The sequence below is a fragment of the Phalacrocorax carbo genome (assembly GCF_963921805.1).
Source record: "Phalacrocorax carbo chromosome W unlocalized genomic scaffold, bPhaCar2.1 SUPER_W_unloc_2, whole genome shotgun sequence".
Lineage (NCBI taxonomy): Eukaryota > Metazoa > Chordata > Aves > Suliformes > Phalacrocoracidae > Phalacrocorax > Phalacrocorax carbo.
In genome coordinates this window covers 93,338-111,497 of record NW_026990253.1, presented here as the reverse complement: position 1 = coordinate 111,497, position 18,160 = coordinate 93,338, and the positions used below count along the sequence as shown (strand labels likewise).

The 18,160-nt window shown below is 45.6% G+C and overlaps 2 protein-coding genes and 1 pseudogene across 2 annotated transcripts in view; 1 reads left to right on the top strand and 2 right to left on the bottom strand.

The window, feature by feature from the left end:
- The window catches only part of LOC135310847 (zinc finger and BTB domain-containing protein 5-like), a 214,788-nt gene extending 213,737 nt beyond the window's left edge, over window positions 1-1,051 (bottom strand). The window contains exon 1 of the mRNA XM_064439903.1: window positions 1,033-1,051. The gene's annotated coding sequence lies outside the window, so the exon portion shown is untranslated. The remainder of the gene's footprint in view (window positions 1-1,032) is intronic.
- The window catches only part of LOC135310846 (probable global transcription activator SNF2L2), a 192,823-nt gene that overhangs the window by 84,684 nt on the left and 89,979 nt on the right, over window positions 1-18,160 (top strand). Inside the window, exons 18-20 of the mRNA XM_064439901.1 lie at window positions 2,779-3,021; window positions 3,334-3,447; window positions 16,858-16,965. Coding sequence (XP_064295971.1) covers window positions 2,779-3,021; window positions 3,334-3,447; window positions 16,858-16,965 — 465 coding nt within the window. The remainder of the gene's footprint in view (window positions 1-2,778; window positions 3,022-3,333; window positions 3,448-16,857; window positions 16,966-18,160) is intronic.
- On the bottom strand, window positions 11,010-14,269 carry LOC135310851 (cytochrome b-like; annotated as a pseudogene).

The window sequence follows — 18,160 nt, the reverse complement described above, 5'->3', positions numbered from 1 at the left end:
AGAACTACTACCGTGGACTTCCAGAGAGCAGACTTTGGCCTGTTCAGGGCACTGGTTGGGACAGTCCCTTGGGAAGAAGTTCCAAAGGGCAAAGGAGTCCAGGAACACTGGGCATTCTTCAAGAAGGAAGTCTTGCAGGTGCAGGAGCAGGTTGTCCCCAAGTGCCGCAAGACGAACCGGCAGGGAAGACGATGGGACTGACTGAACAGAGAGCTTTTGCTGGCACTCAGGAAAAAAAGGAGAGTCTACCACTTTTGGAAGAAGGGGCAGGTGACTCGGGAAGAGTACAGAGATCTTGTTAGGTCTTGCAGAGAGAAAATTAGGCAAGCAAAAGCCCAGCTAGAACTCAACCTGGCCACTGCTGTAAGGGATAACAAAACATGTTTTTTACAAATACATTAAGTACAAAAAGAGAACCAAAGAGAATCTCCATCCTCTACTGGATGCCGAGGGGAACATCGCCACCGAGGATGAGGAAAAGGCTGAGGTACTAAATGCCTTCTTTGCCTCAGTCTTTAACCGTCAGACTAGTCATTCCCAGGCTATTCAGCTCACTGAGCTGGAAGGCAGGGACGGGGAGCGGAATAAAACTCCATAATCCAGGAGGAAGCAGTTCACGACCTGCTGAGCCACTTGGACACTCACAAGTCTATGGGGCTGGATGGGATCCACCCGAGAGTACTGTGTGAGCTGGCGGAGGAGCTCGCCAAGCCACTCTCCATCATTTATCAACAGTCCTGGTTAACAGGGGAGGTCCCAGACAACTGGAAGCTTGCCAATGTGATGCCCATCTACAGGAAGGGCTGGAAGGAAGATCTGGGGAACTACAGGCCTGTCAGCCTGACCTCGGTACCAGGGAAGATTATGGAGTGATATATCTTGAGTGAGCTCACTAGGCAAGTGCAGGACAATCAGGGGATCAGGCCCAGCCAGCATGGGTTCATGAAAGGCAGGTGCTACCTGACCAACCTGGTCTCCTATGACCAGGTGACCCACCTAGCAGATGAGGGAAAGGCTGTGGATGTTACCTACCTGGACTTTAGCAAAGCCTTTGACACTGTCTCTCACAGCATCCTCCTAGAGAAGCTGGCAGCTCATGGCTTGGACGGGTGTACTCTTTGGTGGGTAAAATAACTGGTTGGATGGCTGAACCCAGAGAGTTGTGGTGATCAGAGCTAAATCCAGTTGGCAGCCGGTCACAAGCGGTGTTCCCCAGGGCTCAGTGTTGGGTCCAGTCTTGTTTAACATCTTTATCAATTATCTGGATGAGGGGATCAAGTGCACCCTCAGTAAGTTTGCAGATGACACCAAGTTGGGTGGGAGTGTCCATCTGCTTGAGGTTAGGAAGGCTCTGCAGAGGGACCTGGACAGGCTGGATTGATGGGTTGAGGCCAATTGTATGAGGTTTAACAAGGCCAAGTACAGGGTCCTGCACTTTGGTCACAACAACCCCATGCAAAAGTACAAGCTTGGGGAAGAGTGGCTGGAAAGCTGCCCGGGGGAGAGGGACCTAGGGGTGTTGGTTGACAGCCGGCTGAATATGAGCCAGCAGCATGGCCAAGAAGGCCAACAGCATCCTGGCTTGTATCAGGAATAGTGTGGCCAGCAGGAGTAGGGAGGTGATCGTGCCCCTGTACTCGGCACTGGTGAGGCCCCACCTTGAATATTGTGTTCAGTTTTGGGCCCTTCACTACGAGAAGGACATTGAGGTGCTGGAGCGTGTCCAGAGAAGGGCAACGAAGCTGGTGAAGGGTCTGGAGAGCAGGTTTTATGAGGAGAGGTTGAGGGAACTGGGGTTGTTTAGTCTGGAGAAGAGGAGGCTGAGGGGAGACCTTATTGCTCTCTCCAACTACCTGAAAGGAGGTTGTAGTGAGGTGGGTGTTGGTCTCCTCTCCCAAGTAACTAGTAATAGAACAAGAGGAAATGGCTTCAAGCTGCATCAGGGGAGGTTTAGATTGGATTTCTTTACTGAAAGAGTGGTCAGGCATTGGAACAGGCTGCCCAGAGAGGTGGTGGAGTCTCCATCCCTGGAGGTATTTAAAAGACCTGTAAAAGTGGCACTTCAGAGCATGGTGTAGGAGACATGGTAGTGTTGGGTTGACAGTTGGACTTGATGATCCTCGAGGTCTTTTCCAGTCTTAATGATTCTATGATTCTGAGCAGTATCCTTTCAAACTCATGCGGTATAGATTAGTTATACATGTCTTAGCACAGAAAGTAATAAAAACCATGGCAGTTTTCTTTCAACATCTGCTCTGACTGCAATTAAAGGTTTATTTCAGAAGAGGCAGTGACTGAGATGTCCTTATGCTGCTTCATTTTAGGGTTAGAAGAAGGGGTTAAGTGAGGCAATGCCAAGTTCAGGGTCGCTATCTTTTGAGAGAATATGGTTATTTTGTCTGAAAATGCCTTTGTATCCTGTCACGTTTCTTCTTTCTCAGTTTCATTTGGATTTCTTGTGTTCTTTTTCTTCCCCAGTATGATAAATTCTGACCTTATGGTGCCAGTCTCCTGAACTCCTCCCAAGAAATGAGGGGATTCAGCTGTTTACTGATGCAAGCTTATTTACAGATGTAGCCTAACTAGTATTTGTTTCTCCTCTTGTTGCTTGGGAGGCCACTAATGCTTGGATAGCATCACATTTGGGTTTCCAGTCATTCAACAAGAATGGCTGATGTTTCAGTTCTGAAGCGTTCCTGTTTTAAACCTACTGGGAGGTAGGTTCTAATTCTGATTATATCTAACATAGTTCTTTACCAGCTTTTTTTCTTCTTGCAGATTCGATGGAAATACATGATAGTAGATGAAGGCCATCGAATGAAGAACCATCACTGCAAGCTGACTCAGGTCTTAAACACTCATTATGTGGCCCCTAGGAGGATACTGTTGACTGGGACTCCACTTCAGAACAAATTGCCTGAACTCTGGGCTCTTCTCAACTTCCTCCTCCCTACCATTTTCAAGAGCTGCAGCACCTTTGAACAGTGGTTCAATGCTCCATTTGCCATGACTGGAGAAAGGGTACTGCAACATTTTGCTTAAAGTTCATTAGAAACAAACCATTAGGATGGAAATAAAATGGAGGCCATGTTATAGGAATAGTCTTTGAACTCTCCTTTGTGCTCAGAGAATTAGCATACTTAAAAGCCACCTTTATTACAGCTTTAAAAGTCTTCATGAAAGTGTCTCTTTCTGGACTCTGAGTCAATTTAGTTGTAACATAACAAGTAATTACTGCAAACATTTATAATGAGAAATAATTTTTTACCTAATCACAAAGCCATTTCCTAACACACTGAGTTGCCTTGTTGTGACCTTTATAAACTTTTGTAGGTGGACTTAAATGAGGAAGAGACTATCCTGATCATCCGTCGTCTCCACAAAGTGCTACGTCCGTTTTTGCTAAGGAGACTGAAAAAAGAGGTTGAGTCTCAACTACCAGAAAAGGTTTGCAATAGAAAGGTGTTTTATACTGTTTTTGAGCACTGTATGATATTGTTTTTTGAGATGCATCTGAGACAAGAGGACTTGAGTGTCTGTTGTTGTGGTTTGTGTTTTTAACTCTGCAAAGAAGAAATACTGGCCATTGAGGAATCCTGATTTCTGCATTTTCAGTCTTAATCATGAGTCCCACAGCTTTAATTCTGTATGTAGCCACCTGTCGTGGTTTAGCCGGCAGCTCAGCCCCACACAGTCGCTCGCTCACTCCCCCACCGGTAGATGGGGGAGGGAATCAGAAGGGTAACGCTCATGGGCTGGGATAAGAACAGTTTAATAATGAAAATTAAAAGAAACAACAACAGAAATGCAATGGAGAACAATGAGAGGCAAAAAGCCCCGGGGGAAGGGGGAAGGGAGGGGAGAGGGGGAACGAACCGCCGAAACAAACCGCACGTGCCGCAGCCGCTCGCCGCCCGCCGACCCAACGCCACGCCGCTCTCGAGCCGCGAACTACACCCCCCCCCAATATACTGGTCATGGTGTCACATGGTATGGAACGAACATGCCATTGGCCAGTCGGGGTCAGCCGCCCCCACCATGGCCCTGCCCCTCCCAGCCCCCCCTGCCATGCGGCAGAGCGCGGGAAGCTGGAAAGGTAGCCGACCCCCGCCACAGGCAGGAGAATTAACCCCTTCTCAGCCAAAACCAGCACATTCTCCACCCCTTATTCCATACCATTTACACCATGCCCAGGTCCCATACGATGCAATACAACCTTACCAACCACCACCCCTCCCCTTCCCATCCTTTAACATAATACACAGACATCATTCCCTTAGTTCATGGACCTTCCCTGTAAAATGTCCATTAAAATGTCCATTGAGTTTACCCAGTCCATGACTCTGGGCTACATCTGTCGTATCAGTCTTCCAGGGTGGGAGAGATGGTGTGTGGCGTTGGGATGCGGCATACCGAGTCAGTCATCATTCCATCACTGCTGCACGGCTTGTTTCACAGTTTATCTTCCATGGGTTGGGAGGCTTGTACTCTGATATCATTGATACAACACAGGGGTGACACACAATATTATATAGCAGTTTGCATTGTGCCATTCAGTTCATTGACTGTTTTCGCCCAAAATCAAATCCCCTTGAGGCACACATCGGATTTCTCCATCCTCCCGCATCACCCACCAAGTACACCCAGGTCCTCGAGCAAAAGCAATCCCACGAATGGGTTTGCCTTTGCCTGACGCAGGAAGAACCCAGACTGTTTTGCCCAGCATACTTTTTGTGTGCACTACAGGGACTCTATCCCCTTCCACAGTATTTAGGATTTCTGAATGGGCAAGGCCAGCTTGCCTGGCAGATCCCCTCATGTTGACTAACCACGAGGCTTTGGCCCAGGTGTCTATGAAGTTATTTTGGAAATGAGTCCCATTGTCTGACTCAGTTCTCTCTGGGGTGCCATGTCGCCACAGGACTTGTTTTCTGAGACCCAGGACAGTGTTCCGGGCAGTGGCGTGGGGGACAGAATATGTTTCCAGCCAGCCAGTCATCGTTTCTACCATTGTAAGCACATGGCGCTTGCCTTGACGGGTTTGTGGGAGTGTGATACAGTCAATTTGTCAGGCCTCCCCATATTTATATTTCAGCCATCGTCCCCCATACCACAGAGGCTTTACATGCTTTGCTTGCTTGATTGCAGCGCATGTGTCACATTCGTGGATAACCTGTGCAATAGCATCCATGGTCAAGTCCACCCCTCGATCACGAGCCCACCTGTATGTTGCATCTCTTCCTTGATAGCCTGAGGTGTCATGGGCCCACCGAGCTAGAAATAGTTCACCCTTATGTTGCCAGTCCAGATCCACCTCAGCCACTTCAATCTTGGCAGCCTGATCTACCTGCTGGTTGTTCCGATGTTCTTCAGTGGCCCGACTCTTGGGGACATGAGCATCCATATGACGTACCTTTACAACCAAGTTCTCTACCCGGAGAGCAATATCTTGCCACAATGTGACAGCCCAGATGGGTTTGCCTCTACGCTGCCAGTTGCTTTGCTTCCACTGCTGCAGCCAGCCCCACAGGGCATTTGCCACCATCCAGGAGTCAGTATAGAGCTAGAGCACCGGCCGCTTGATATATAGGACACCATACAGCAGCCTTCCATCTCCGGTGCTTTCCCACAAGACAACAGGACCCATCAGTGAACAGGGCATACTGCTTCTCATCTTCTGGCAGTTTGTTATAGAGTGGGGCTTCTTCAGCACGTCACCTCCTCCTCTGGTGATAATCCAAAATCTTTGCCTTCTGGCCAGTCCATAATCACTTCCAAGATTCCTGGGCAACTGGGGTTTCCTACTCAAGCCCGCTGGGTGATCAGTGCAACCCATTTACTCCACGTAGCATCAGTTGCACAGTGTGTAGAGGGGACGTTTCCCTTGAACATCCAGCCCAGCACCGGCAGTCAGGGTGCCAGGAGCAACTGTGCTTCAGTACCAACCACTTCTGAAGCAGCTCAGACCCCTTCATTTGCTGCCAGTATCTCTTTTTCAGTTGGAGTATAGCAGCCTTCGGACCCTCTGTATCCCCGACTCCAAAACCCTAGGGTTTGACCTCTGGTCTCCCCTGGTGCTTTCTGCCAGAGGCTCCACATAGGACCATGCTCCCTGGCTTCGGTGTAGAGTACATTCTTTACATCTTGTCCTACCCGGAATGGCCCAAGGGCCGACTGCATTAATTATTTCCTGTTTAATCTTTTCAAAGGCTTGTCGTTGCTCAGGGCCCCATTTGAAATCATTCTTCTTACGGGTCACTTGATAGAGAGGGCTTACGATCAGACTGTAATTTGGAATATGCATCCTCAAAAAACCCACAACGCCCAAGAAAGCTTGTGTTTCCTTTTTGCTAGTTGGTGGAGACATGGCTGCTATTTTGTTGATCACATCCTTTGGAATCTGACGACGACCATCTTGCCATTTCATTCCTAAAGAACTGGATTTCTCGTGCAGGTCCCTTGACCTTACTTTGTTTTATGGCAAAACCAGCTTTCAGAAGGATTTGGACTATTTTCTCTCCTTTCTCAATAACTTCTTCCACTGTGTTGCCCCACACGATGATGTCATCAATGTATTGAAGGTGTTCTGGAGCTTCTCCCTGTTCCAGTACAGTCTGAATCAGTACATGGCAAATGGTAGGACTGTGTTTCCACCCCTGGGGCAGTCGATTCCAGGTGTACTGGACACCCCTCCAAGGGAAAGCAAACTGTGGCCTGCACTCTGCTGCCAGAGGGATTGAGAAGAATGCATTAGCGGTATCAATTGTGGCATAGCACTTGGCTGCCTTTGACTCCAGTTCGTATTGAATTTCTAGCATGTCTGGCACAGCAGCACTCAACAGTGGACTGACTTCATTCAGGCCACGATAGTCTACTGTTAGCCTCCACTCTCCATTAGACTTCCGGACTGGCCATATGGGACTGTTAAAGGGTGAGTGGGTTTTACTGATGACTCCTTGGCTCCTCAGTTGGTGAATGAGTTTATGGATGGGGATCAGAGAGTCTCTGTTGGTGCGATATTGCCACCGGTGCACTGTTGTGGTGGCGATTGGCACCTGTTGTTCTTTGACCTTCAACAACCCCACCACAGAAGGGTCCTTCGAGAGGCCAGGCAAGGTAGACTGCTGTTTAGTTTCCTCCATCTCCAAGGCAGCTACACCAAAAGCCCACTTGTACCCTTTTGGGTCCTTGAAATACCCTCTCCTGAGGTAGTCTATGCCAAGGATGGACGGAGCCTCTGGGCCAGTCACAATGGGGTGCTTTTGCCACTCATTCCCGGTTAGGCTCACTTTGGCCTCCAATACAGTTAGCTCTTGGGATCCCCCTGTCACTCCAGCAATGCTAATGGGTTCTGCCCCTTTATAGTTTGATGGCATTAAGGCGCACTGTGCGCCGGTGTCCACTAAAGCTTTCTACATCTGTGGGTTGGATGTGCCAGGCCATCGGATCCACACAGTCTAGTAAACCCGGCTATCCCTTTCCTCACCTGTCTGGAGGCAGGGCCCCTCTAGTCTTGATCATGGCATTCACAACTCACTTCCTGTAAATGTGAATCAGGAGTCCCTCTATTAGGCTTAGAAATAAAATCAGCGCTTCTACTCCTCTGTCTGGGGACTTACTGGAAACTGGAGCAGGAGCTTTCCTGGAAGAGCCTCCCTGAGTGACTCTTCTTCCTTGCAGTTCATGCACTCATGCCTGTAGGGTCGAGGTAGGCTTGCCATCCCACCTCATCATGTCCTCTCCGTGGTCACGCAGGTAGAACCATAGGGTGGCCCGTGGTGTGTATCCCCTCCTTTGAGCCAAAGGACGCTTATTCCTAACAGCTGAGACACTACTCTGTCGAGGCGGGGAGTAGGACATATCTTCTTTGAGTTGCTGGACCTCTTGGGATAGTTTCTCCACAGCAGAGTCAAGCAAGGAAGAGATATTTGTGTCGTAATCCCGGAGTCTATCAATCACCTCCACCACCGTTGGTGTCTTGTCATCTTTCCAGGACATCACTGCCAATGAGTTTGCATGCGAAGATGGTGCGCTCCGTACAAACTTCCGCCACATGGGTCGTGTGCACTCGGCTTCATCTGGATCTTTGGATGACTGTTGATCGTCCAGGTCACCATAAATCACCTCAAGCACGGCTAATTCCCTTAGATACCGGATGCCTTTCTCCATAGTTGTCCATTTTCCTGGGCGATATGTAACATCATCTTTAAAGGAATACCTTTCCTTCGCTCCAGACAGGAGTCACCTCCAGAGGCTGAGGGCTTGTGTTTTTTCCCCAATTGCTTTGTCAACACCCCCTTCCCCAGAAAGGGATCCCAGTTGTTTGGCTTCTTTTCCCTCTAGTTCCAGGCTACTGGCCCCATTATCCCAGCATAGGAGCAGCCAGGTGAAAATGTGCTCACCTGAACGACAGCTATAATATTTTTGCGTATCTCGCAACTCGCTCAAGGACAGGGATCGGGTGGTCTCTATTTCATTTATGACTTCTTCCTCCTCTCCCCGTGATGGCCCTGGTTCTTCATCATCCCATTCTAAACGAGTTGATGTCCGCTTCCAATATTTCGTCTTGTGTATGGGGGCAACTGATACTGGTACGGGTTGATTCTCTGAGCCAGCTCCAGTACTTGTTGTGGGGGTTTGAGTGGCTGCAGTGCCTGTGGTCAGGGCTGGAGTGACTACAGTGCCAGTCACTTTGCATTTCAATCCAGAGACATTCTCTTCCCACTGGGGGCACTGAATACTGTTGAGCAGGGCTCAGGATGCATGGGCCAGACCCCAGCATGTTGCAGTTATCTGTGTCTGTCTGGAGTTCCCAGCATAACAACATACTTTCTCCAAATATTCTACTAGTTTTTTAGGATTCTGCACTTGTTCAGGGGTGACACTCCAGAACACTGGGGGTGCCCACTGCCCTAGGTATTTGCCCATGCTATCCCACATGCCCTGCCACTCCTAACTGTCAAGCCTTGGGGCAGATTTCTGGGTAATATTCTTAAGGTGCTTAGTCAAAACCAAAACAACATGCCCAAAATCTAACAATAAGTGCACCTTAACCACCCAAGGATGTTCAAGATACAAAAAGGTTGTTGTAATAGAGGCAGAGACATCATAGAGCAAAGTTGCAAAGGTACTATTCTATATTTCCTCCATATAAAATCTCTCCGAGGAGGAGGTATAATTGCTAATTGCCTCAACAAGGTGGTATCCAAAGTACAGTAACAGTTTCAGCAAAAACCCCAAATACCAGATAAAGCTGAAAACCAGTGTTTGTATAACAAACGTCTTAGGCAAAACGTTTCTAATGACAGCAGAACACAGCAGACTAAAGAAGCCAGCACCAGTCTTTAACATGAACTGCAAAAAGGACAACATGGTGCTGTGACCAGCAGCTGTTATTGTCTCCAACCCTTGAGCCCCATGTTGGGCGCCAAAAAGACTGTCGTGGTTTAGCCGGCAGCTCAGCCCCACACAGTCACTCGCTCACTCCCCCACCGGTGTGATGGGGGAGATAATCAGAAGGGTAACGCTCGTGGGTTGGGATAAGAACAGTTTAATAATTAAAATTAAAAGAAACAACAACAGAAATGCAATGGAAAGGAGAACGAGAGGCGAAAAGCCCCAGGGGGAGGAGAGGGGAGAGGAGAGGGGAGAGCGGAGAGGGGAGAGGGGGGAGAGGAGAGGAGAGGAGAGGAGAGAACCATCTCATTAATTCCTGCAAGAAAAGTTACTGTCCGACACACCGTCTACCAGATGGCTCCGTGAAAAGCATTGAGATAAGGAATCAAGCCAGTCTATGGCCCTGGAATAGGAACCAGAGGCACAAAAGAGAATAATTTTGTTAGGGTGTAGGGGAAATGAATGGTCCTGACGCTAGTAGCGGAAATGTTTCACATGCAGATCCTTGTCAAACTTAGTGTTTATGTACAGGAAATGTGAAGCAAACGAGGAAAGCTAGATAAACATTTCTATGTCTGACAAATTAGTACTTCAAGAACTATAATTTAAGCGTTATGTCCTGCTACCATTAACAATATGTATTAAAGCAATTCCATATCCTTGAGTAAACTTTAGATTACAGTCTTAATGATCCTACCCATTAAGCATGCAATACCCTGTAATTTGGCATAACAGTACTGAACAGAACTATTATTGAATTGAAAGAGTAATGTCTGAAGGACTTACATTGTATAGATCTCTAGAATTACGTATAATGTATTATGGGGTATATAAATTAATGTACAATAATACATAGAGCTGTAAGAATACTTAGATAATAAGAGGTTTGAGCCTATGGGGGGTTGGGGGGGCCCGTTATTAATTAGGTTCCTGTGGTTGAGGGTTACAACAGCGGCTTTTCAGGCCGCAGAGCTTGGAGAAGAACCAAGCAGGAACTGCTATGACTTATTTTGTGCTCTTTTTGGGGCTGTGTTTTATTTTGGGGGGGCTGGCAGTTGCATCTAATCCTTCTCCGTATTATGGGGTGGTGGGTTTGGTGCTAGCTTCTGTTGTAGGGTGTGGGTGGTTGTTGAGTTTGGGGGTGTCTTTTGTAGCTTTGGTGCTGTTTATGGTATATTTGGGTGGGATGTTGGTGGTTTTTGTATATTCTGTGTCTTTGGCTGCTGATCTGTTTCCTGAGGCTTGAGGAGATTGGCAGGTTTTGGGTTATGGTAGTGGATTTATTTTGGTGGTTGTAGTTGGAGCTGTTATTGGTGGTCTTGTTGAGGGTTGGAAGTTGGGGGTGGTTACTGTTGATGGTGGGGGATTGTTTTTAGTTCGGTTGGATTTTGGTGGGGTAGCGATGTTGTGTTGGTGCTTGTGCGAGGGCTGTCGCGGGGGGCGATTCGAGCAGTTTAGGGGGGTATCAGAGAATAGTTTAATATAGAATGCCAGCTTTGGGAGTTGGAGGTGGAGGTTTAAGTCCTTTTTCTCTGAGGGCAGGGAACTCTAAGAAGGGGTGTAGTCTTCACTCTTTGGCTTACAAGACCAATGTTTTTGTTAAACTATTAGAGTACTTTTAGTAGTTGAGTATTTTGTTTTCTAGGGCCCCGACGAGGGGGAAGAGAATTAGTAGGATGGTGAAGTAGGTTATGGAGGCCAGCTGGCCGATGATGATAAATGGGTGTTCTACTGGCTGGCTGCCGATTCATGTTAGGACGGATAGGTTGGCTACTAATGCTCAGAATAGGATTTGGGAGAGTGGGCGGAATGTTATTGAGCGTTATTTGGACTTGTGAAGGAAGGGAGCTAGGAAGAGGATTAGTACAGAGGCGGCTAGGGCCAGTACTCCTCCTAGTTTATTGGGGATTGAGCGCAGGATGGCGTATGCGAATAAGAAGTATCACTCTGGCTTAATGTGTGGTGGGGTGGCTAGTGGGTTTGCTGGGGTGAAGTTTTCTGGGTCTCCTAGGAGATTTGGGGAGAATAGGGCTATTGTTGTTAGGAGGAGGAGTAGGAGTGTGAAGCCTAGGGCGTCCTTTAGGGAAAAGTAGGGGTGGAATGGGATTTTATCGCAGTTTGATGAGATGCCTAGTGGGTTGTTAGATCCGGATTCGTGTAGGAAGGGTGATGGATGATTGAATGGGTTGTATAAAATTTTTAATGTAACTCCAGTGTTGAGAATGCATTAAAAAATTTGATAATATAAATTAAAAAAATTTTATGATGGGTGGGTAATGAAATTGGTTAGAAAGTTAGAGGAAAGGTAAAAGTAAAATACTATGTCCTTCAAGCATTCACTAGATAGTCCTCTAGTATAGGGTTAGTGGACACACCATAACCAAATGGAAAACAAAGTGCATCAGTGTAAGAATGATTCCCCATATACGTCAACTGTCTCATTAATTAATCCTTGAGGGTGAGAATTAGGACGAATACCATGTATGCCCAGACCTAAACTGTGTGCTCTCTGCCGTGTACTGGGAAATGTAGCCTGAAGACGCCCCCCAAAAAAAGGGAGCCAAAAGAGGAGAGGCCGCCCGATGTCACGATTAAGAGGGACAATGAGGATAAATAGCCCCCGCCATGGCCCTGCCCCTCCCAGCCCCCCCCGCCACGCAGCAGAGAGCGGGAAGCTGGAAAGGTAGCAGACCCCCACAGTGAGGAGAATTAACCCCTTCTCAGCCAAAACCAGCACACCACCCAAGGTTTATATAAGACATACAGCTTGTTTTCATAGTACTTGGTTTCAAGGTATTAATAAAAGGCAGTCATACCCTGAGGGTCATTCATGCACTGAGAAGAAAGAAACTTTGCTTGCTGAATTGTTTCACTGAAACTCCTAAAGGACTGTGTGACATTAATAAATTTAGCAGAATTTTAGTTAACTTTTCAGGACCCTTGAGTTGTGTGAAGTATTTTGTTTGGCTTGTATGTCTTAACCAGTTTGTGTATCTCAGAATGTAAAATTAAACACTGATTTGAAAGACCGCTATTTTAATTTCCAGGCATCTCACTCTACCCACGTCCCTACCCTCTGATTTTGAGCCTACTTCCCCTTTCGCCCTTCCCCCCAAACATAACCACAAAAACATAACCAAAAATGAAAATTGAAGGCAGGTTTGGGGGACATGTGATACTTAAACCTGTTGGGTTAAAACCATAACAAAAATCAAGTTATTATTACATGTGAGTTGTGAGGTTGTATTTACATTGAACGAATGAATAGTTCTTTATCTGCATTTAAAAAAAGACTTCTAATTAAAGACCTAAAAATTTAGAATGTTATGAAGATTGTTGCTATTTTGACCTTCTATTCCCCCAAATGTCATTCGCAGTAGCCTTCTATGTAGGATTTTTTTGAGCTTGAAACATCTGAAAATGTTGTCTGACATTCTACCAGGAAAATCTCATTACTGAAATTTTTATTGCATTTCAAATTTCTATCAATTAGAGCCCCACTGTGTTTGATAGAACAATTAAATGTTATGGGAGAAAAAGGATTTCTAAGTTGCATAAACACTGTTACTTAGTGGAGCACTTCTTTCATTTCTCTACCCCTCTTTTCAAAACAAAGCATGTCTGACTTGAAGCATCAGCCTTTTCGACAGAAGTCTGTTGGTGACGGTTCTAGCTTCTCTGACAGGCTCCTGATAAAGATGCTAAGTGGATGTTCATGTTTCTTACCTGTGAGCTCATCCTCCTGTCCTTCTGAGATGAAAATAACCTATTGATTTTTTAGTCATAAAATCATATAGGTTGGAAAGGACCTCTGGAGGTCTCTAATACAACTGCCTACTCAGAGCAGGTCACTCAGGACCTTGTCTAGTTGAGTTTTGAATATCTCCAAGGACGGAGATCCCACAACCTCTCTGGGTTCCTGTTCTAGTGTTTGATCATCCTCATAGGGAATTTTTTTCTTTATATCTAATCAGAATTTCTCACTTTCCAACTTGTGACCGTTGCCACTTGTTCTTGTGCTGAGTGTTTCCAATCAGAGTCTGGTCCATTAGGTAGCTAAAGAAAATAATAAGGTCTCCCAAGTCTTCTCTTCTCCAGGCTGAACAAGTCCAGCTCCCTCAAACTCTCTCCTCATATGTCATGTTCTCCAGCCCTCTGTCCATTTTGGTGGTCCTTGCTCCAGTATGTCCATGTCTGTTGTGTAGTGGGGAGACAAAAGCTGGGCACAGCACTCCAGATGTGGCCTCAGCACTCAATAGAGGGGAAGGATTGCTTTCCTTGACCTTTTGCTAATAAAGCCCAGGATGTTCTTGGTCGTCTTTGCTGCAAGGGCACATTGCTGGCTCATGTTCAACTTCTTGTCCACCGGGACTCCAAGGTCCTTTTCTGCAAAGCTGCTTCCTAGGCAGTTGGCCCCCAGAATATACTGGCATTATTCCATCCCCAGTGCAGGACTCAGCATTTCCCTTTGTTGAACTTTATGAAGATCCTGTCAGCCCATTTCTCCAGCCTGTCCAGGCCCCTGCACCCCCCTCTCCAATTTGGTGCCATCCAGAAACTTGCTGAGAGTGCACTCTGTCCCATCATCCAGGTCATTCATAAAGGCATTAAACAGTATTGGCCAGGTATTGACCCTTAAAGGACACCACTGATAACTGGTTGCAAGTTGGACTACTACTGAGTAGCAGTACTAGATTTGTACCCTTTGAGCCTGGTAATCCAGCCAAATTTCCAACCACTCTATTGTTCACTTACCCAGTCCATATCTCACTAGTTTGGTTATAAGAATACTATGGAAGACCATGTCAAAGGCCTTACTAAAATCAAGGTAAACAAAATCCACTGCGCTCCCCTTGTCTACACAGCCAGTCATCTCATCATAGAGGGCAATCAATCAAGCATGATTTCCCCTTGATAAATCTATACTGGCTGTTGCCAGTCACCTTCTTGTCCTTTACGTACTTGGAAATGTCTTTGAGACGGATTTGTTCCATAATCTTCCCAGAGATGGCAGTGAGGTTGACTGGCCTGTAGTTCCCTGGATTCCCCTTCTTGCCCTTCTTGAAAATGGGTGTGACATTTGCTTTTACCAGGCATTCACAACCTCCCCTGATCAACATGACCTTTCAAAGATGATAGAGAGTGACCTCACAATGACATCAGCTAACTCCTTTTGCTGCCTTAGATGAATCCCATCTGGTCCTATGGACCTGAATAAGCTGAAAACTGCTCTCCTGAAGTGCAGGGCTGTGATTCTATTTGTCTTGCTCACTTCTCTCAGGATCCTAAACTCCACACTCTCATGGCTGCTGCAGCTAGTGCAGCCCTCAGCCTTCACATCTTTGAGCTTCACTTCTTTGTATATGACTATCAAGTCTAACAGAGCATGTCCCCCATGAGTTGTGTAAAGGTTTCATGTGCTTCCTTTTGTTAATCAGAAAGCCTGTAGCAGATGCCTACCACAGTAGCGCCTGCACTGGTTTGGCCTCTGATCATTACTCATAAGCTCTCAACTGGCATGTCATCTGCTCCAAGGCAAAGCTCTGTGCAAATGAGCCCCTCCTGTGCATAGGGCACAATCCCCTGTCCTCACCTGTCTGTCTGTCCTGAAGAGCCTGTACCCATCCATGGCAGCGCTCCAGTCATGTGAGCTGTCTCCCACATCTCTTTAATCCCAATGAGATCAGAGTTTTGCAAATGTGCATGGATTTATAATCCCTCCTGTTTGTTGCCCATGTTGCATGCATTTGTGTACAGGCACTTGAGATGGGCACCTGTCATGCTGCTTTCATAGGGGAAGCACAAGAACCTCCCAAGTTGTGCTGTCTCCCAGACACTTCTTCACTGCCCCCCATGCCTTTGCTTTTCTTCAGGTAATGACAATCCTTCCCTGATGTACCTAGCTGAAAGCTTTCCTCACTAGGTTAATGAAATTGTTAGCAAAGATGCTCTTTATTTAGCTTGTTGTAGAATAACTGGAATTACAATTTAGATCAGGTCAGAACAGAAACAGTTTATTACTATAGCTGTAGGAGAGAACACAAAGCAGCAGAGTGACAGACTCTGCTGATATGAACTCTGCCCAAATGGGGCAGTTATAAAGTTTATATACCTTTGGGTTATACAACTTTTTCTTCACCAAACCATGTCAGAGGAACAGGACTATAGTAAACTGTAACAGAGCAGTAACGTGGATTACTTCGTATAGGGAGACTCCAAATGGTCAGATAAGGAAGCTCTAGACAGTACCTTGTAGGGGAATAGACAGGGATCGGTGACCGGAAGATCACGGGATGTGACGGAAAGATAGACTCCTTCCCATAGGAGTGGCAGGAACAGGAAGTGCAAGAGCTATATAAGCGTGTGACGCAGCTAAATAAACGGACATTTTGTATCCATCATATTGATGTCTGTGCATCACTGTCCCCAGGGTGGGTAGAGCCCTGTGTCCCGGAGATATGCGGCCCAAGATAAGTTCTCCTGTAGAAGCGTACAGCTACAGTACCTCTTTTTTACAAATAACTGACTCTGTTAATTAAATTATGCTGATTCGGTGAGGCTGTTAGGTCATGCTGACATGTATTTTTTAACTAGTGAGGCCTTCAAAGGCCTATGAAGTGTTAAATATAACTGTTAACTTCCACAAGTTTTTTTATGAAACATTAAGCATCTTGCTCTTTTTTCTTTTAATCACTTCTTGCATTATTTGTCACTGTTATTCTGTCTTCATTATGTGACTGCTTTCATTTTAGCCTAGTTATTAAAGGCAGTGAAGTATACAAGCCTGACAGTCAAAAAAATGTGTGTTAAATTGGTGCATGAAAACTTTTCTTGTGTTATTGTACTTAAGGGTGGTGCGCAGTCAAAACATTCTGAAACTAACTTATTTTAATCATATTTAACAAGAATTCAAAATGAATTTGGTGTTCATACTCTACTTCATTAGTTCCCCCCTTTTTTTAGTAGATATTGAGAAACAAAATAGCATGTTTCCATCCCCACATTGGTAAGTAGAATGCTGCTTAGGACTGTAAGTGATATTATTTATTTTGTGCCAGGTTCTGCCAGTGGTGATTGATGCTTTGCAGGTATAATAAGTTTCACAGGTTATTAGCCATTCAGTCTTTTGACAGTTGTTTAAAATTATAAGAAGAGATAAACAGGAAATAATAATTCCTTTCTTATCTATTTGGCAAAACTGCACTGAATCTACAGTCATGCCCTTAGAATCTATGTGTCTTGTAGGAATCATAAATTCCACAATTAATCTTTTCAAATAGGCATTATTATGCTTGCAAGTGGATTGCAACTTGTTTAAAGGTGCTGTTATGATGAGGATCAAAGAAATATAGGTTTTGTTTTATTTGTTTAGGAGCGCAAGGACTTGGAATTAAAATCATGCTGAAATTATATCTTGGTAAAACTTGACACTGTATCTGTTAATTGTGTTTTTTACACTAGGTTGAATATGTAATCAAATGTGACATGTCAGCTCTTCAGAAGATCCTGTACTGCCACATGCAAGCCAAGGGAATCCTTCTCACAGATGGTTCTGAGAAAGACAAGAAGGTACAAAGGGGAAACTAGAACACTTACGAAACAATAGGTCGTGATCATGTGTTAACTACATGACTTCTTTAAAAAAAAAAAATACTTAGGTTCTTACCACAGATATATTTGAAGAAAGAAATCTCAATTAGACATGTTTGTTTTTTAAAAGACAGTAGTTTGTGCTCTCCATTCATAAGGTAAAAATATGCTGAGTTTAATCTAATAAAAACCTGACTAATTGGGATTGCGGCAGCACTGACTACTACCAGGTGTTCATCTTTTCTCTCAGAGCCATTATTAAGCACAAATCTTGTTTTGGCCAGCTAGTGTATGAGTGCCTCTGTTCATGAAAAGAAAAAAAACAGCACAAAAGAAAAATAAGATTCAAAGTCATGTAGTCATACATTAGAATATACCAAAATAAATGTTGACTTTTCTATCTCAGGGCTTTGGCACATGGCCAAGTTATTGTAGAGAAGACAAGTAGCCATGCATCAGCTTGTCTGTAAATACATATTTTACATTGCAATAGATGTGAGGTAGGCTGGATTTACCATGAGATTCCTCAGAGTAAGATCATATAGGCACTTAACACAGAGCAACAACCATGAGCCGGCAACGTGCCCTTGTGGCAAAGAGGGTCAATGGTATCCTGGGCTGTATTAATAGGAGTGTTGCCAGCAGGTTGAGGGAATTGATCCTTCCCCTCTATTCAGTACTGGTGAGGCCACACCTGGAGTCCTGTGTCCAGTTCTGGACTCCCCAGTACAAGAGAGAGAGATACAGCTACTGGAGAGCGTCCAATAAATGGCCACAAAGATGATGAAGAGACTGAAGCATCTTTCCTATGAGGAAAGGCTGAGAGAGCTGGGACTGTTCAGCCTAGAGGAGAGAAAGTTCAGGGAGGATCTTATCAATGTAAATACCTGAAGGGATGATGCAAAGATGACAGAGCCAGGCTCTTTTCAGTGGTGCCCAGGGACAGGACAATTCAATGGGCACAAGCTGAAACACAGGAGATTCTGTGTGAACATCAGGAAACACTTTTTTTAGTGTGAGGGTGACTGAGCACTGGAACAGGTTGCCCAGAGGGGTTGTGGAGTCTCCCTCCTTGGAGATATTCAAAAGCTGTCTGGACATGGTCCTGGGCAACCTGCTCTAAGTGGCTCTGCTTGAGCAGGGGGTTGGACCAGATGACCTCCAGAGGTCCCTT